The sequence below is a fragment of the Prenolepis imparis genome, unplaced genomic scaffold (assembly GCF_030444845.1).
Source record: "Prenolepis imparis isolate NDT839.2.m4 unplaced genomic scaffold, iyPreImpa1.0 SCAF_4, whole genome shotgun sequence".
In the NCBI taxonomy this organism is placed as follows: Eukaryota; Metazoa; Arthropoda; class Insecta; order Hymenoptera; family Formicidae; genus Prenolepis; species Prenolepis imparis.
Window position 1 is genome coordinate 19652560 of NW_028141162.1, and position 17471 is coordinate 19670030.

The 17471-nt window shown below is 37.9% G+C and overlaps 1 protein-coding gene and 1 long non-coding RNA gene across 2 annotated transcripts; one reads left to right on the plus strand and one right to left on the minus strand.

The window, feature by feature from the left end:
- Positions 1-2001: 2001 nt before the first annotated feature.
- Positions 2002-3991, plus strand: LOC145935028 (uncharacterized). The gene is made up of 5 exons (XR_014425147.1): positions 2002-2336; positions 2730-2871; positions 2969-3029; positions 3136-3444; positions 3566-3991. It is a non-coding gene; the product is annotated as an uncharacterized LOC145935028 (long non-coding RNA).
- A 656-nt stretch (positions 3992-4647) lies between these two features.
- LOC145935591 (uncharacterized) lies at positions 4648-9469 on the minus strand. The gene is made up of 2 exons (XM_083037082.1): positions 8239-9469; positions 4648-4658 (listed from the first exon to the last, which is right to left on the minus strand). The coding sequence occupies exons 1-2, from the start codon at positions 9467-9469 to the stop codon at positions 4648-4650; spliced, it is 1242 nt and encodes a 413-aa protein (XP_082893208.1).
- Between the last annotated feature and the right edge of the window lie 8002 nt (positions 9470-17471).

Below are 17471 nucleotides of genomic sequence, written 5' to 3' on the forward strand. Positions count from 1 at the left end.
TCTCTCTCTCTCTCTCTCTCCCTCCCTCTCTCCCTCCCTCTCTCCCTCCTCCTCTCCCTCCCTCTCCTCTCCCTCTCCCTCTCCCCTCTCCCTCTCCCTCTCCCTCTCCCTCTCCCTCCCTCTCCCTCTCCCTCTCCCTCTCCCTCTCCCTCTCCCTCTCCCTCTCCCTCTCCCTCTCCCTCTCCCTCTCCCTCTCCCTCTCCCTCTCCTCTCCCTCTCCTCTCCCTCTCCCCCCTCTCTCTCTCTCTCTCTCTCTCTCTGTCAAAGCAGAGAATATTTGTTAAGTGGTCGTAGAAAAGTATTTATAATTTTATGTTATTGACAACATAAATAAAAGTATTCTCTGCTTTAACTAAGAACACAAACTGATAATTATAAAATATTCTCTGCTTTAATAAAAATCACAAATTGTTTTCTGTGGGAATAATAATTTTGTTATATTTAAAAGAATATATTAAATTTTAATCCATTTAAAAATTTTTAAAATTTAATGAATTTAAGAAATATTTTTATCGGCTTTCAGTATTTAATAAATATAATAAATAAATATGATTTTTTTTAAAAACGACCAATAGAGCCAAGCACGAAAATTAATTCTAATTTTTAGAACTGTATCTCTTGGTTTAAGATTACTAAGTTCCATCAATTCATAATCCTCGAACTTTACAACGGGAAAATAGGCGAGAAAAATATAGGTCCGAAAAGTCGCTGAAGCGGGAATTGAACCCGCGTCTTTCGCTTGCCGGGCGACTGCTCTTACCACTAAGCTATTCAGACCCTTTCGATCCTATATTTTTCATTTGCCGTATAATGGATGTTAGTAAATAGCGCCATTAAAATTTAATATATTCTTTTAAATATAATAAAATTACTATTCCCACAGAAAACAGTTTGTGATTTTGATTAAAGCAGAGAATATTTTATAATTATCAGTTTGTGTTCTTGGTTAAAGCAGAGAATATTTTTATTTATTTTGTTAATAACATAAAATTGTATAAATACTTTTCTACGACAACTTAACAAATATTCTCTGCTTTAAAAGAGAGAGAGAGAGAGAGAGAGAGAGAGAGAGAGAGAGAGAGAGAGAGAGAGAGAGATATCATAAATTATCATTTTTTTACTTACTGACATCGAGAAATTAAAAAAAATTAATTAAAAATAAATGGAACATGAGCGACGATTTTCCTTCTCAGAATCTTATTTAAAGACCAAAATAAACAAAATATAAAAGTTACAAGAAAAACGGAGAGGTTGCCGTTATAATACACATTTACCCGATATTTTTATCATTGAGAGCTCTATACTTCTCTCACATAATAAATAAAATTTCTCGTAAAAATACAAACTCACCATTATAGGCGAGAACGAAGAAGGCCTTTTTAACCAGTAGATGTGTGTGGACTAGTTTGGTCGGTATTGGTTTAACTTTTTCTATTTACGTTATTTATTATATTTAATTTACATCAAAACTGAACCTATGTGTCAAAATATCAAAATATGTCAAAATATGTCAAAACTGATAACCTAAATAAATGACATTCATGGAGCGACATCAACGCTGTCTTGTAATGAATGCTCGAACTGGACATTTTCTGGTACATGCGCATTGAGAAGGTCGATGATGACGACGACCAAAACTTGAATCAATTTTTTAGAAAATCAACTTTACATTATAATATTTCCGTTTACAAAGCACATAGAGAAAAAGTAAAGACACTTTTATTATATAATTTGAACTCAATCTATCGATTGAGCTCAGTAAGAACTCGATCGCATCAGCCGTTATTGTGTATCAGAAATATATGATACTCTCAACTGTCCGACTCGTGTATAATAACACGGCATGCCTCGCAGTCGCTACACTGTAAAAAAATTAAGTAAATTTACACAAATAATAGTTGTAAAAATTACATGATTAGTCTTGTAAATATAAGAAATCATGTAATTTTACAGAAATTATGTAATTCCACAAAAATTATGTAGATTTGTCTTTTATTATGTAAATATATCTTCTTTTATATGGAAACTTACGAAATAATATGATATTTTAAAGATTTTATGTAATTATCCAAATTTTTGTAATATTACTCAACACAACAGTAATATTCTATATATCGTGTGGTATATTCATATTCCATGCGCGCATATTGCGCGATTATAGGTGGAAGTGACGCGCTGTTGCCACTCTGTTACAATCACGTCGCGACATGTTACTGCTGTTCCTAACTGTGATGCGTTACGAGTGCGTATATTAGAGTGTTTTGTTTCCGTGCAATACCAAAGGAAGAAATCAATCAATCACTGCATCTACTTGTATTCAACTTTTTACAAGAAAGGTAACTGTAATATTTTAGTAAGTTTTTTTCAAAACGTACAGGAGGTTAAGTAGCAAAAGGGAAAGTAGTAGGTCTTTTGTACATAGATTAATAATCAAATTATTTTAAGTTTTTTATGTAAATACTCGCGATTCCTTGTTTAATATCCATTCACTTTGCACACAAATATTATGAAAAAATTGTTTCATACAGCATGTGCTAAATTCTTACACAAGTATATACATGGCCATGGAAACAAAAAAAGTGTAATCTATAAATATTACATAGTTTAATTTTTGTCTATAACAGCAATCATTAATTCTGTCGCATTGTTTAGATCAACTACTTTGTACAACATATCCTAAAGTATTATTATATGTAATTAATGATATACATTTATATGATGTTATATAGGTGCGCATGTAAATGTGTGAGATATACGTTACAATAATATAAAGATATCATCGATTCAAATAACCCTACAGAGTTAAAATTGATCAAAATCATCATGAAGCATTTTAAAGAAGATTTTGAAGAATTATTTAAAACATACCCTGTAAATACTTTTTTAAAAATATGTATTGTAATTTATTTTGATTATGAAAATGTCACCAAACTTGCATTTTATTAACTAAAGTTAATTTATTAAACAGGAAGGAACAGCTTTGGAGGATATAGAACCGCCAATTGTAGCACCATGCATCGTAATCATAAGTAATTTCGCTATACATATAATAATATTTAATTTGATTTTAGTATATTATAATTGTTATATATTTGTGATTGTGCTCTAATTATCATATATATTTGATTATTACAGATGATCCAGCATGTCGAATGTTTTATTTATATATAGAAAAATTATTGATTGAAAGGACATATTGCTTTTATGAAGCCTTAAAAATGTTGATGTCGGTTTATTATATTTTCAATATGGAATATCCCAGAAATAGTACATGTACCTTAGAATTTTTACAAAAATATTTTTTAAATATTCATCCAGCTTGTGGCTCAAAATCTCGTAAGGTGTCAACAAAATACAAAGTACTATCACTCTTTAATAAATTAAGAAGCATATCAGACCAAGAAAATATTGCTACAGATAATATGTAACAAATACATAACAAAAGTAAGCATCATTCATATTAAAAAAATATATACGTTATATATTTATATTAATTTGTAATACACTTTATATCTTTACATTTTTATACTTGTTTCATAATCTGTACTATTTTTATTTGTTCCAGATTTTTATACAAAAGTAGAAATATATTATGGTCATTCAGGACTTTTTAATTTAGCCTACTTTGTTCTATTACCGCTATAGATATATCTCTATTTAGATTCTCTATTATTATGAAGGTCGACATAAAAACGAATTAAATGCGCTACATTATTTTGCAATGGGAATCTCACGTAAATATGTCAATAATTTGATGAATTCGACGAAACAGCGATTTTGGTATTAAATTATATACTAATATCTATATTACAATAATTCTTACTGCTGTGAAATTAATGAGTTTATTTTTTCATATTTTTAAATATAATTAATTAGTGTTTTTTATTTTGTATTGTTAAACATAATTAAAGAGAGATTTATTTTTGTTTTTAATTTTATATTGCTAAGTATATATAATACATTTATTTTCGTATTACTATAAGTACATATAATTAATGAGTTTTTTTTGTTTGTATACTAAATATAGTTTTTAAATTGTTTTTTTTTGTTTGATATTAAAAGAAATTTTTATGTGATTATATAATTTTACTTTTGCAAATGCAATATTATGAATTATTTGAATAAGTAAATTTTATCAACAAAAATTTAATATAATAAGTAATAAGTATTGTATTAGATAATTATTATACTGTATTACACAGTAAAACTTGTATCTTTTATTTATACTGTTAACATTGTCAATAAAAATAATTGAAGGTTTTTAAAACAGGGTAAATATTTCTCCATGCAATCACGTGGCATATCGGGAACATATATATATTTTTGACTAATCTCTTCTTGAATAATTATAATAAAATTTATATTTTAAAATATAATATCACAAACATGCAGAATACTATTACAAAAATGTTTTGTAAACATAATCTCTGTAATGTAAATTTCATATTTCGATTTGTAATAATACAAATGCGTAAACTATTATTACATTAATATTTTGTGGATTTACATTCTGTTGTGTGAATTTAATATTTGAATGTTTAATAATACAATTATAAAAAATATTTTTACATTATCGTCTTATAATTTTACATACATATTGTAAAGTTATTTTTGCAATCAGCTTAATTACAAATGAAGAAATTAATTTTACTTGTATACTGCAAATTTACAAACGCGTGGAAATTTACAACTATTATAGTGGGTCTTAAAATTACCCACTATAATAGTTGTAATTTTACACAAAATTTTTTTACAGTGTACGCAAAGCTACGCTCAGTAGACTTGGCGCGAGACACTACCGTGTCTCTTGATTTGTCCGCCGACATAAAAAACAAATGTTTTTCATTAACTTGCATGTTTATAGCTGTTTCTCCCCTCGTCTTTAATGCAGATTTAAATACACAAATAGCATTAACAGAAGCCGACGAAAATTTATTACGTTTTTTTGTTTTTACATTATTTAAAAGAGAAAACATTCTCTCCGGATCGGCATTAGAATTTGGAAGCGATCTAATAGTATTTATAACATTTTTTAAATTAGGATATTTAGCATTATTATTGGTGTCTCGACGTTGTAAAATTTCTTTCCAAGCATTATCAAAATTTAATTTAGTGAGGCTTTGTTTTTCTTCCATTGTAAAATCTGATGCTAATGCAATCCATTCTTTTTTTAAAGCATCTTCATCAAAACTGCTAATAGTTTTAATGACGAAAGAAACGTTATTGAATGATGTTTCTCTATTATAAAATAAGCTTACAAATGGTTGAAAAACTATTAATTGTGATAAAAATGTGTCATTTATTGGTAATCTTTTACGAATTTCTTCTGCAGCAGTCACATAAAATGTTAAACAATTTTCTCGAATAATTTTAACAATGTCTACGTGACCTTCCAGTAGTAATTCGTTAAGATATTCCTCACATTCTGAACCCAAAGTAACTTTATTAAGATCTTTTTGATTCTCCTTTAGAGAGAATGCAATATTTTCAGAAAATGGTTGTAAATGCTCTTTTTTTAAAAAATTTTTGCAGATTTGGAAAAAAAATTTTTTGGATTTTGGTTGTAATAAATGAATTCTGGTTTCTAATGCTTGAAAAAATGCATTAAATGCATTAAAGAAATTTAAAGTATATTTAAAAAAAAGAAAATAAGCTTTTAGTTCTACGTTGTTCATCATAGACAGTAATATTTTCCAGAATTTTTTTTTTCCCTTACAACCATTTCGGTAAGAAAATATTTAATTGTATCCCAAGATTCAAGAAGTCGTTCGACACATAAATAATGAGACAGCCAGCGTGTATCACATAATTTTAATATTTTGCGATTTGTTTCTTGGAAACATTCACAAAATTCTCTGAAAATTGCTGTACGTTTTGGGCTGCTGTTCAAATAATTAGAAATTTTTTTTATAAATTCATTGCAATACGCAGGTATTTTATTACATGCAGTATGCGCTGCTAATGCAGCGGAGTGGCAAGGGCATGTTAAAGTTAGTAAACGTGGACATAGTTCTTCCAACTTTTTTTTGAACGATAAATATTTCCCTGTCATAACAGATGCGTTATCGCACGATAAGGCAACAATATTTGGAAATGGTATCTGCAGTTTCCACATTTCACATTTAAATGCCTGAAACAACTTTTCTGCGCTTGAATCTTTGGCATCAATATCGATTAATTTGACTAATTGCGAGCGAACATCTAATGTCTCCGAATCAACGTATCGGACAAAAAAGTCATCCATTTATTATTAGATATGTCTGATGTTTCGTCAATAAAAACTGAAAACTTTGTATTTTGAATTTTATTGACGACACGATCCGTCTCAATCGGACACAAAATGTTTGTAATAATGGTTTTACATTTCGTTCGACTCATGCTCATGCTTTTCAATACGTCAGGATCTTCTCCTATTTGTTGAAAAAATGTAAGAATCTTTGTTGCATTTTGATGAGAAATGTTTTCAGCAATTTATGCTGCATATCTGATTTCCGCGGATTTTTTACGCTCATTAAATGGCAAAAGAGATTTATTTTGCATATTTAAATCTTCTAAATTTGATTGATTTTTTTCTAGATATTTTTTATATGTGTTTTGGATTCTGCATGACGATGGATTTGCGATAAACTACTAGCGATAGATTTATCGCAAATCAAACAAAAAAATAAACTTTCGTCATGTGGCACTTCACGCAACCAAAGTTTAAATTCTTCAATATCTAACCATTCTTTTTTAAATATTGATTTACGCGATTTTTTTATTGGTATCTCAACATTATCATTACTATTATTATCAGATGATAATGTATTCTTTTTAATATTATTTTGATGATACGCGGAGTCAGCATGTCTTAATATGTATGTTGAATTGCACGAAAAAGTTTTATTGCATATACTGCAATAAAATAAAGACTACTATCAGATGATACTTTACATACCCAAGATTTGTATCGGTCGTCTATAAGCCAAGCTTCTGCAAAACTTCGCTTACGAGCTTTTCGGGGCTTCGTTAATTCAACACACATTTTTCGTTACTTTATACTATTTGTTAAAGCGAAATATATATACTGATCAAGAGCTAATTGCTCGAAAACGAGAGATGTTTATAGTAAAACGGTCTACAGCTGACTCGACGAATTTCGAAGACATAAATGTCAAAAACCTGTCGCTAGATTGTTATTGTGTCAAACAGCTGATTGGAGAGCTGCTTGACAAGACGAGACGCGCGGTAAAACGATCAACACGCGCAAAAAAGGTAAACACGGCTCGTCGGGAAGCCGAATATAATGATTGAAATACATTTCCCAATATACAATATTTTAAATTTTTTGACGGAAGAAACCACCACCTTCTCGCGGTTTCCGTTGAGCAACAATATGTACGTCGTACATTAGTACAAAATAAATAGGGAATAAAAAGAATAAAATCTTAAACAATATTTATAAATTAAAATATTATTTTATTACAATTATTTCTTTAAAGATAAAAAATCTTTTTTAATAGAAAGGCGTATATATTGGCCAAGAGTGGATTTTTATATATAAAATATACTTATAATTATTAATTATCATTATTATTAATTAATAATTATTTTTAATTAAAATTTTAAATATAAGTTACTTAATTTATGTTTAAAATATATTAATTTTATTAATATTATTTTATAATATTAAATATATTTTTTATATTTTATATTTTCTTTTTGCATATTGGGTCGCATCGCCTACTCGCTATCGCCAGTATTCCGGATTCGCTCGAAATTCGTAGCTCTATTCTATCAAAAGAAAATAAAGGACAAAAGATATATACCTGTCCTCTTCTACATATGTTCGAAGGACAAGGGTTCTCATCTTTTCGGTGCGCTCTGCGCTGCCGACCTACCCCCTCCACTGCAAGATGGCTGTCGCGAAGTGGCTGTCGCGCGTGAAATCTTGCATCACTGCCCCATAAACGCCAGCGAAGGCTGTGGTTTTAGTGAGGTAGGTCTTGGACCCCATCGTCGATCCACATGTGAATCGACGATGGGGGACAAGGAGTCCCACATAACCCTCATCCCCTACCCGGGGGGTGAGTGGTACCATGAGGTTTCCACAGCGCAAAAAAAAAAAAAAAAAAAAAAAAAGGGTGTCGTCAACGGTGCAAGAGTGACTGTGAGCGACGTAATTCTCGTTCGATGTTTCGACCGCGCCTGACAGGATCCACCCTAGGGAGGTGTTTTGTGCGACAGGCTCTCGCGGACCTCCTTTCACCACGCCGGAATCCAGGATAGCCGCGTAGACGTCCGCGCATAGCAAGATGTCCACCGGATCGATGACTTCGAACTCGGGATCGGCCAACTCCAATCCGCGCATGTGAGTCCATGACTCCTTCCTCATCGTCGTTGTTCCGGCGTACACGGTGAGACGTGGAAGAATTAAAGCTGACACGGTCATCGGTGACCCTGCAGTGCGCGGCCGCAGCTGAAGAGATGCCCGGCCGTTCGCGGTGCCCGTTTGCGTCCCGCCGACGCCGAAAACGGTGATCGCGGCCGTTCTGCGCGGAAGCCGCAATCGTTGTGCTAGCGTCTCCGAGATCATGGAGGCCTCCGAACCTTGATCTATTAACGCCCGCGCTGCGTGTAATCCGCCGAATTTGTCCGCGACCCGAACGCGCGCGGTGGCTAGAAGAACAGCTCCCCGTCCGAGGCCCGGACGTTGTGCCACGTGTGATGTCGCGGCGACTTCGCGGCAGGTGTCGTGCAGCGACGTGTGGTGTCTGCCTCGGCACGCAGAGCAATTTTTCTTAGATTGGCACTCGCTAACCTGATGTCTGCCGAGGCAGTTGAAGCAGAGATGGTTCGCCTCGACGAGTTTCTTCCTTTCCTCAGGCGACTTCTCCTGGTAGCCGTCGCACAGCATGACGAAGTGGTCTTTTTTGCAGAGTGAACACCGTCCTCGTTTCGCCTCCTGCTTCTGCGCATGGTGAGATCTCGTTGACTTACTGTTATTCTCTCCTGACTTGTTCGGCTCATGCTTCTGCGGATGGAGAGCTTCGAGCGTGTTCAATTTCTTCTCCAGGAAGTCCTGGAGCGTGTCGTAGGAAGGTGGGGTCGAAGTTCCTGCGACGGCATCCTCCCAATCTCTCCGTGAACGTGCATCGAGAAGTTCGACAATTAGATGCACAAACAAGTCTTCGCAGTTCCTTATTGGTCGCTCGATGCTTTCGAGGGAGCCGACGGTGGAGACCATGCACTGCAGTATCCGTCTCAATTCGCTTGCCGACTCGCTCTTCATTTTGCTGAGCGCCGAAAACGTCGTGAAATATGAACGCACGAGCAGTCTCTTATTTTCATAATGCGCGATGAGTAGGTTCCAGGCCCGTTCGTAGTTTTCAGAGACGGCCGGAAGATTGCGAATGAGCGCCTCTGCTTCACCCTTCACGCTTGCTCTCAAATAATGTAGCTTCTCCACGGCTGAAAGGGTCGCATCCATCCCGACGACGGATCGGAAGAGATCGCGAAAGGGCGGCCAGTCGGCGTACTTGCCCGAGACGTTCGGTAATTGGATGCGCGGAAGGGTTGTGCGTTAGTAGGAAAACTATGAGAGTTCTAACCCAGGTCCTCCGAGGGGGGGTGCGGGGCGCGGGGGTATCTCAATGGCGCGGGGTATGACGTCACGCGGGGCGGGGGGTATCTCTTAGGCGCGGGGGCTGACGTCACGCGGGCGGGGGACGCTTATCGCAGAATCGGGGGGGGGGGTCTAAGCATGTTCGGCAATTGAATATCTTCGTGATTTATGGCTACCCGAAGCCATAAAACTATGTTTTTCATTTTATGGACATTTTATCATTAGGAAAGGAATGAAGATTTTAGGGCCGACGCTGCGACGAACATGTCAAACGTTATTTATAGGGGTGCAAATGTAAAAGCGTTGACGTTCGGCAGCTTTGTACCCTCGCGGAAAATCTCCCATAAACGAGAGCGAAACATCTTCCTTAATATTTTTTAAGGAAGAATTGCGACGTATCAGCGCCAACGTTCGGCTGCTTGTAACCGGAGCACTCTAGAATCCATAAAACTATGTTTTTTTTTTCATTTTATGTCCATAAAATCATTAGGAAAGGAATGAAGATTTTAGGGCCGACGCTGCGACGAACATGTTGAAACGTGATTAGGTGCAAAAGCGCTGACGTTCGGCAGCTTTGTACCCTCGCGGAAAATCGGTCGTAAACGAGAGCGAAACATCTTCCATAATTTTCTTCTTGTGTCCTTACTCCTCTATCCATAAAACCGATATCTCGGGAAACTATCTTTTGAGATACGCCAAATGTTAGAAAAGGAGATAGAATTAGGTGAAATATATATAAGGAGGATGAGAGCGCGTCAAACCATAGTACGATTTGAAAGCGCATAGATGCAGCGGTGAAAAAAGTTTAGTGGTTACTTTCTTGTATTAGAAGTGTTAGTGGTATAATAGTGAATAAAAGAAATAATGGAAAACATCGAGCAGAACGAACGCGACCTGTTAGAGCAGTCCCGCCAAGTCACCACTTTGGGCGAATATTTTGAATGGGCGCTGCGCTGCGAGGACTTTATCAAACTGCTCGAAGAACGCAGTCGTGTCAAGCGTCTGCGACTCTCGATTGGATATAGACAATCTTTGGTTGCTAGAATCGCGCGACTCGAGGGTGCAAAGACTCGATTGCAGAGACAGTTTATACCCAGTGGTGGTAATTACAGTGGTGGTAATTACAGCGGCGATAATAACACGGGAAGACTCGTTTGGCGAGAGATCGATACCGCGTTCGAAAATCGGATACTGACAGGTGCGGTGATTAACGCAGACTATATCGAACCGCGACAATTTTTGGAAGACGCTAGTAGTGTAGTACTCGAGCAAGTGCAAGATGTTATAAAAATACACAACTGTGCAAAAGTAAATACCGTGTTCAACGGTGAGTTTGTGACAGGTGATAAGCGCGCCAACAAAAGCATTAACACGCGAAATTATGAACTCTTTCGCACATCTGATTTACGCGAGTGGTATGACCGGCACGTCATCGAATCCACATTGGCGTCTCTCGAAGAGTTTCAGGAACGTGATAGCGGATGGGCATTGTCACGAATCCTCGATCTTACGGTCAACGTCAACAAGTGCAATCCTATGCGTGCTAGGTGTTATTTAAACTTGCCGCGAGAAATTGTGACGAAGAGAGCAGTGGTGAACGTGCGATCAACGGACAATGCATGTTTCGCATGGTCAGTGGTGGCCGCTCTGTACCCCGCAGAAAGACATGTGGAACGAGAATTTTCATATCCCCATTACACGACAGTGTTAAATCTTCAGGACATTGAGTTTCCGATGACGTTAAACCAAATTAAAAAGTTTGAACATATAAATAACATCTCAATCAACGTCTACGGCATCGAGAAGAAGAAAGAACTATCTATTCTTCCGATACAACTCACCGATCGCAAAAAAGAAAAACATGTAAATTTGCTGTACGTGGAGGAGGATGATAACATTGGGCATTTCGCGTATATCAAAAATCTGTCTCGCCTCGTAAGCTCGCAACTGAGCAAACACAATGGTCAAAAATATATCTGCGATCGGTACGTATATTTATTGCAAATTATATAATAATTGTAAATAAAATTGTAAATAAAATTGTAAATAAAATTGTAATTTTTTTTTCTTTCACAGATGCTTGCACTATTTCGGATCGGAGGACAAGTTGCAGTCACATACAGTATACTGTCGAGAAATGAACGACTGCGCTATCCGATTACCAAGCGATAAAGACAAGTGGCTCGACTTCGACAACTACAACAGAAAGGAGCGACTTCCCTTCGTGTACGCCGACTTGGAGTGTGTGCTGAAGAAGACGCCGGAATATGCGTCATACTCCCAACATCACGAGGTATTCAGCATCGCTTATTATATACATTGTTCGTACGACAACTCGTTATCCGCGTATAATTCTCGCCGTAGTATCGATTGCGTTTCATGGTTCGCCGAAGAACTTAAAAATTTAGCGCATCGCGTAAAGGGTATTTTGTCTGATAATGTCCACATGACAAAATTAACGCAAGATGAACGGGAAAAATTTCATAGCGCCACGCAATGTCACATTTGCGAAAAACCGTTTGTACAAGACTATACACGCGTACGCGATCATTGTCATCTGACCGGGCGATACAGGGGTCCCGCGCACTCAAACTGTAATATAAATTACAAAGACTCTTATGTCATTCCTGTAGTTTTCCATAATCTATCCGGCTATGACGCACATTTTATCATAAAAGAAATAGCTACCGCGTATGAAGGACGCGTAGATGTGCTTCCAATAACAAAAGAAAAATACATTTCATTTACAAAGACTGTCAATAGTACTGACGATAAAGATTGGAAAGCTTGCGTGAAATTACGATTCATCGATTCATACAAATTTCTCAATGCTAGTCTTGACAAATTGACATCTTTTTTGAATAAGGATAAGTTAAAAATTATACGTTCCAATTTTTCTGCATTATCCGCTCACAATTTTGAATTATTAACACGAGAAGGTGTCTTTCCGTACTAGTACATTGACTGCGTGGACAGGCTGTAGGACACGCGTTTACCACCACGCGAATCGTTTTACAGTTCTTTCACCGGTGACACTGTATCCGAGAGCGACTACGCACACGCCGTCAACGTGTGGCAGCAGTTCTCCATTCAAATCTTGGGTGAATACAGCGATCTGTACTTAAAAACTGATGTCTTGTTGTTGGCAGATATATTTGAAAACTTTCACAACACTTGCATCGCGAGTTACGGACTCGACCCTGCGTATTATTATACTCTTCCCGGGTATACATGGGACGCCATGTTAAAACATACACGCGTAAATTTCGAACTGCTTACCGATATATATATGGTCATGTTTATCGAACGGGGTATACGCGGTGGTCTAAGTCAATGTTCAGGAAGATATGCGCAGGCCAACAACAAGTACATGCAGTCATATGATCCATCGAAACCATCATCATATCTCATGTATTTTGATGTAAATAATTTATACGGATGGGCAATGTGCCAACTATTGCCATATGCCGATTTTCGATGGGTCGACGACGTATCTAATTTTGACATCTAGTCAATAGCGCTCGATTCGCCTACAAGCTATATCCTCGAAGTAGATTTAGAGTATCCACAACATCTTCACGACACGCACACTGACCTACCGTTTTGCCCGACACGTGACAAACCGCCCGGCAAGCGGGAAGATAAGCTTCTCGCAACGCTATATGATAAGAAGCGTTATGTCATACACTACCGCAACCTGCAGCAATGTATGCGACACGGCCTTCGCGTTATAAAAATACATCGCGTATTACAATTCACTCAATCTCCATGGCTCCGAAATTATATCGAACTTAATACAAAATTTCGAACACACGCGAAAAATGATTTTGAAAATAATTTATACAAATTAATGAATAATGCAGTATTTGGCAAAACGATGGAAAATGTGCGTAATCATGTAGATGTAAAATTACTGACAAAGTGGGACGGACGATACGGAGCAGAGGCGATGATTGCTAAACCAAATTTTCACAGTAGAAGCATCTTTTCGGAAAATTTAATTGCCGTAGAATTACGTAAACTCGAAGTAAAATTTAACAAACCAATCTATGTCGGTATGTGTATACTCGACATATCGAAAGTGTGTCTGTACGAATTTCACTACGAGTACATGTCACTGCTCTATCGTGAAAGATGCCAGGTAATGTACACTGACACAGATAGTTTAATATACCATATTAAATGCGAAGATGTATATGAGAATATGAAGCGCGACATGAGCAAATTTGATACGAGCGATTACGCTGTGGGCAATGCGTACGGTATACCGCTCGTGAATAGAAAGGTACCCGGTCTAATGAAAGATGAAAACAACGGCGCGATTATGACTGAATTTGTAGGGCTTAGAGCAAAAATGTATGCCTTGCGAGTGGATGGCAAGAAAGATACCAAAAAAGTAAAAGGTGTCAAGAGTAACGTCGTCGCGAGAAACGTTTGACGATTATACACGGTGTTTGAATGATGATATTGAAATGACACGTAGTCAGTCTTGTATAAGATCGAAATTGCACGAAGTATACACCATTCACGAGACAAAAATTGCTCTAAGTCCGTACGACGACAAGCGGTATATCATATCTGAAACCACTGATACATTACCGTGGGGACATTATAAAATACCATTGTAAATTATATTTTGTAATGTAATGTAATGTAATGTAATGTAATGTAATATAATGTAATATTGTGTGTGTGTGTGTGATATAATTTTATGTAACATATGTGTATGTATTTCATATATTGGAACGGAAAGGATGTATTAATAAAGATTTTGTATTTCACATATTTCATGCATATTGTAATATTTCAAATACTTTTATATGTTGTACACATTATATATTTTTAAATTTTTGAGTAATTAATAAATACAGTTTGTATGAATTAAATTGTATTATCCTTATGTATCCAAGAGTTGTGTGAATTGTCAAATCCCAGCCATTTTACGTAAACCTCGTCACCCCTCCTGCGCAGTACTTTCTCCACGAGATAGACGTCCGGATAATTCGCGCTATGCAACTCGTGCTCGTAAAACGCTCCAGCGACAGATGTTTTGCGATAGTCCTCGAGTAGATAGGTTACGGGATTAGTACGCTGCACTTTAACAATTTTTAACACTTCGGTTGTCCAATTTGGTGTGTAACCTTTCTCAAAAAGTTTCTTGTACTTGCTAACGCGTACCGGGTCACCTACTTTGAACTTTGCCGGAGCGGCAATCTTTATGTTACTATATACCGTTTTTAAAAGTTTATCAGCGATCGCGGGGGTGACGTCGGCGGGTCGCATGCCAATCGTTCGATGCTTGCGCGCGTTGTAATCCGATACGAGTTCCGCCAACGCGTCGATCCACTTGTAAGTTCCATTCAGCGTAAACATCTTCCACATGTCGTTCTTCAGCGTGCGATTGAATCGCTCGAGTGTAGAATAGTGATTGATGTTATGTTTCCGTATAAGCCGTTGCACGTCGGCGTTATAAAATTCTTTCCCCATTTCGGTTTGCATGTTTCTCGGGGATCTCTTGCTATCTCGAATTATCTCGGCGATAGCGTCAGCCGTCTCGCTTCCACCTTTACTCTTGAGTGGAATTGCCCACGCATGCTTGCTCAACACATCGATGACGGTGAGTATGTAGTGGTAACCTCTGTTGAAACGAGAGTACGGACGCATCTCGACGATGTCAGCTTGCCACAGGTCATCGTATCCCCGCACTATGACGTGTCTTCGTGGATAATTTTTCCTTGCCGGCGCGTGCAGTTCGTTCACCAACTGCCGTTTCTCCAAACTATGTTGTTTCTTCACTTCGTCGGTTTTTCTCGATCGCCGTTTGTCGCTCGTTTTATGATTCATTTTCGTTTGTCTTTCTTCAATAGCATTTCTTGAGCCGTTTCTGACTCGTTCGTAGCCGTTCTTGACCCATTCTTGAGCCGTTCGTAGCCGTTCCTGACACGTTCCTGACCCGTTCCTGAGCCGTTCCTGACCCGTTCTTGAACCGTTCTTGAGCCGTTCGTAGTCGTTCTTGAGTCGTTCTTGCGTTGTTTACTTCCGTTCTTGATCCATTCGAAAATCGTTCTTGATTCGTTCGCTGCCTAGTTCACAGTCGTTTCTAACCCGTTCGTAGCCTTTCCTGACCCCTTCGCAGCCGTTACTGACCCGTTCGCAGCCCTGCTTGAGTTGTTTGTAGCCTTGCATGTAGCCGTTAATGACTTGTTCATAGCCTCGTTCGCAGCCCTGCTTGAGTTGTTGGTAGCCTCGTTCGCTGTTGCTAGGCCGTTCATAGCCTCGTTTGCAGTCCTGCTTGAGTTGTTGGTAGCCTCGTTCGCAGCTGTTGCTAGGCCGTTCACTACCACTGCCACTCATTGTAGTTAGACAGTAGTTCGATAATCCTTCGTAGCTGTTCGATAATTTTTCGTAGCCGTTCGATAACTCTTCGTAGATGTTCGATAACCGTTCGATAGCCGCTCCTAACCCGTTCACTGCTACTCATTCAGGTTGATAGCCGTTTCTGAGTTAGCGTTAGCCGCGCGTTGAAGTTCGTTTATCACAATCTGTATTGCCCGCACATCCTTCTCGAACGAAGTCAGCTTCTCATCTGATTCTTTCTGTTGATTCATCAATCTTTTAACGCAGGATTCCACATACAGTTTGTTGACGGCATCGGTGTCAGCCTCAGGTTGCGCTACACGACGAATCTTCCGCGACCTTGCGTCATAGTCCGTAACGACGCGACACAGAGCGTTTTCGTGCACATAACTTTTCACCAATCTATCCCAAGAACCGCTTGTGCCGGTTGCATCATTTCTTGCTTCGAATAATCCAAATTTGTTGATAGGCATTTTTTTCCCCGATACGAGTGACGCTGATCGACTGATTAGATTTGTCGAGACACCATTCAATTTATAATAATGCCTGCTTCGCGAAGTTCCTCGATGATCGACAGGATCTCATTGTCGTGAGCGTTGTGACCAGCTCGGCGCGAAGCGTCCAGCAATCGTACCCGATCCACTAGCTCGTTGGGGTCATCCCAGTGTATGTAATCGATCTTATTGTCGGTTAGCACCATCGCGTGAGGCATGAATACTCCCTTTTCAGATTTTTTCTTTTCAATCGATATCAATGGTGCGATTATGTTTGTACTTGTATCCCCTGTTGCTTCGTAATTGGCCTTGTGTGTCATAATTGCGTTTATGCGCGTTCGTCGCCAATAATATGCTCTTGTATTTATGCATATCATCCTCCGTGTAAATGTCATCATCGGGAATTCTCTTGAAGATCAACTCGTATAATCCTGGTGTACCAATGTACCTCACTTTGTCTATAATTATAGAGTCATATTTGTCAATGTCGAATCGTTTGTTACCGAGACGCATTTCATCCTTGTCGAAATAGACACCGTACATGTGATCGATTTTCCTTTCTTTGTCGCCACCGAGGAGAGTGCTCATGTACTCTTGTCCCAGTGGTCCCAAGTGCTTTCGCAACATTTCTTGACCTTCCAGCGTTTGTAATGTGTTTCGAACAAACGATGTTTCGAGCGTGCTGCCCGAGGTTTCGAAAACATTTTCGTTTGCGAGTGTTTCGGGTATCATAGGTTGTACGATTCTCGTTGTCGCGAACGGTGTAGAGGTTATCATCGGTTCATCCAGTAAAGCATCTGATGTACGCGGTGTCGATGAGCGATTCGGGTTTGACCGTTTCCTCTTTTTCGGTGTCGCATCATCCTTCTCCTCTTCCTCCTCCTCCTCCTCCTCCTCCTTGTACCGCTTGATGGGTAAGATTTTAATCTTTGTGGTACTTTCCGGCTCGTTTTTCACCGCGATCGAGTTGTCGACAATCTTTTGTAGCGGCTCAATAATAGGTCTAAAATGGGTCT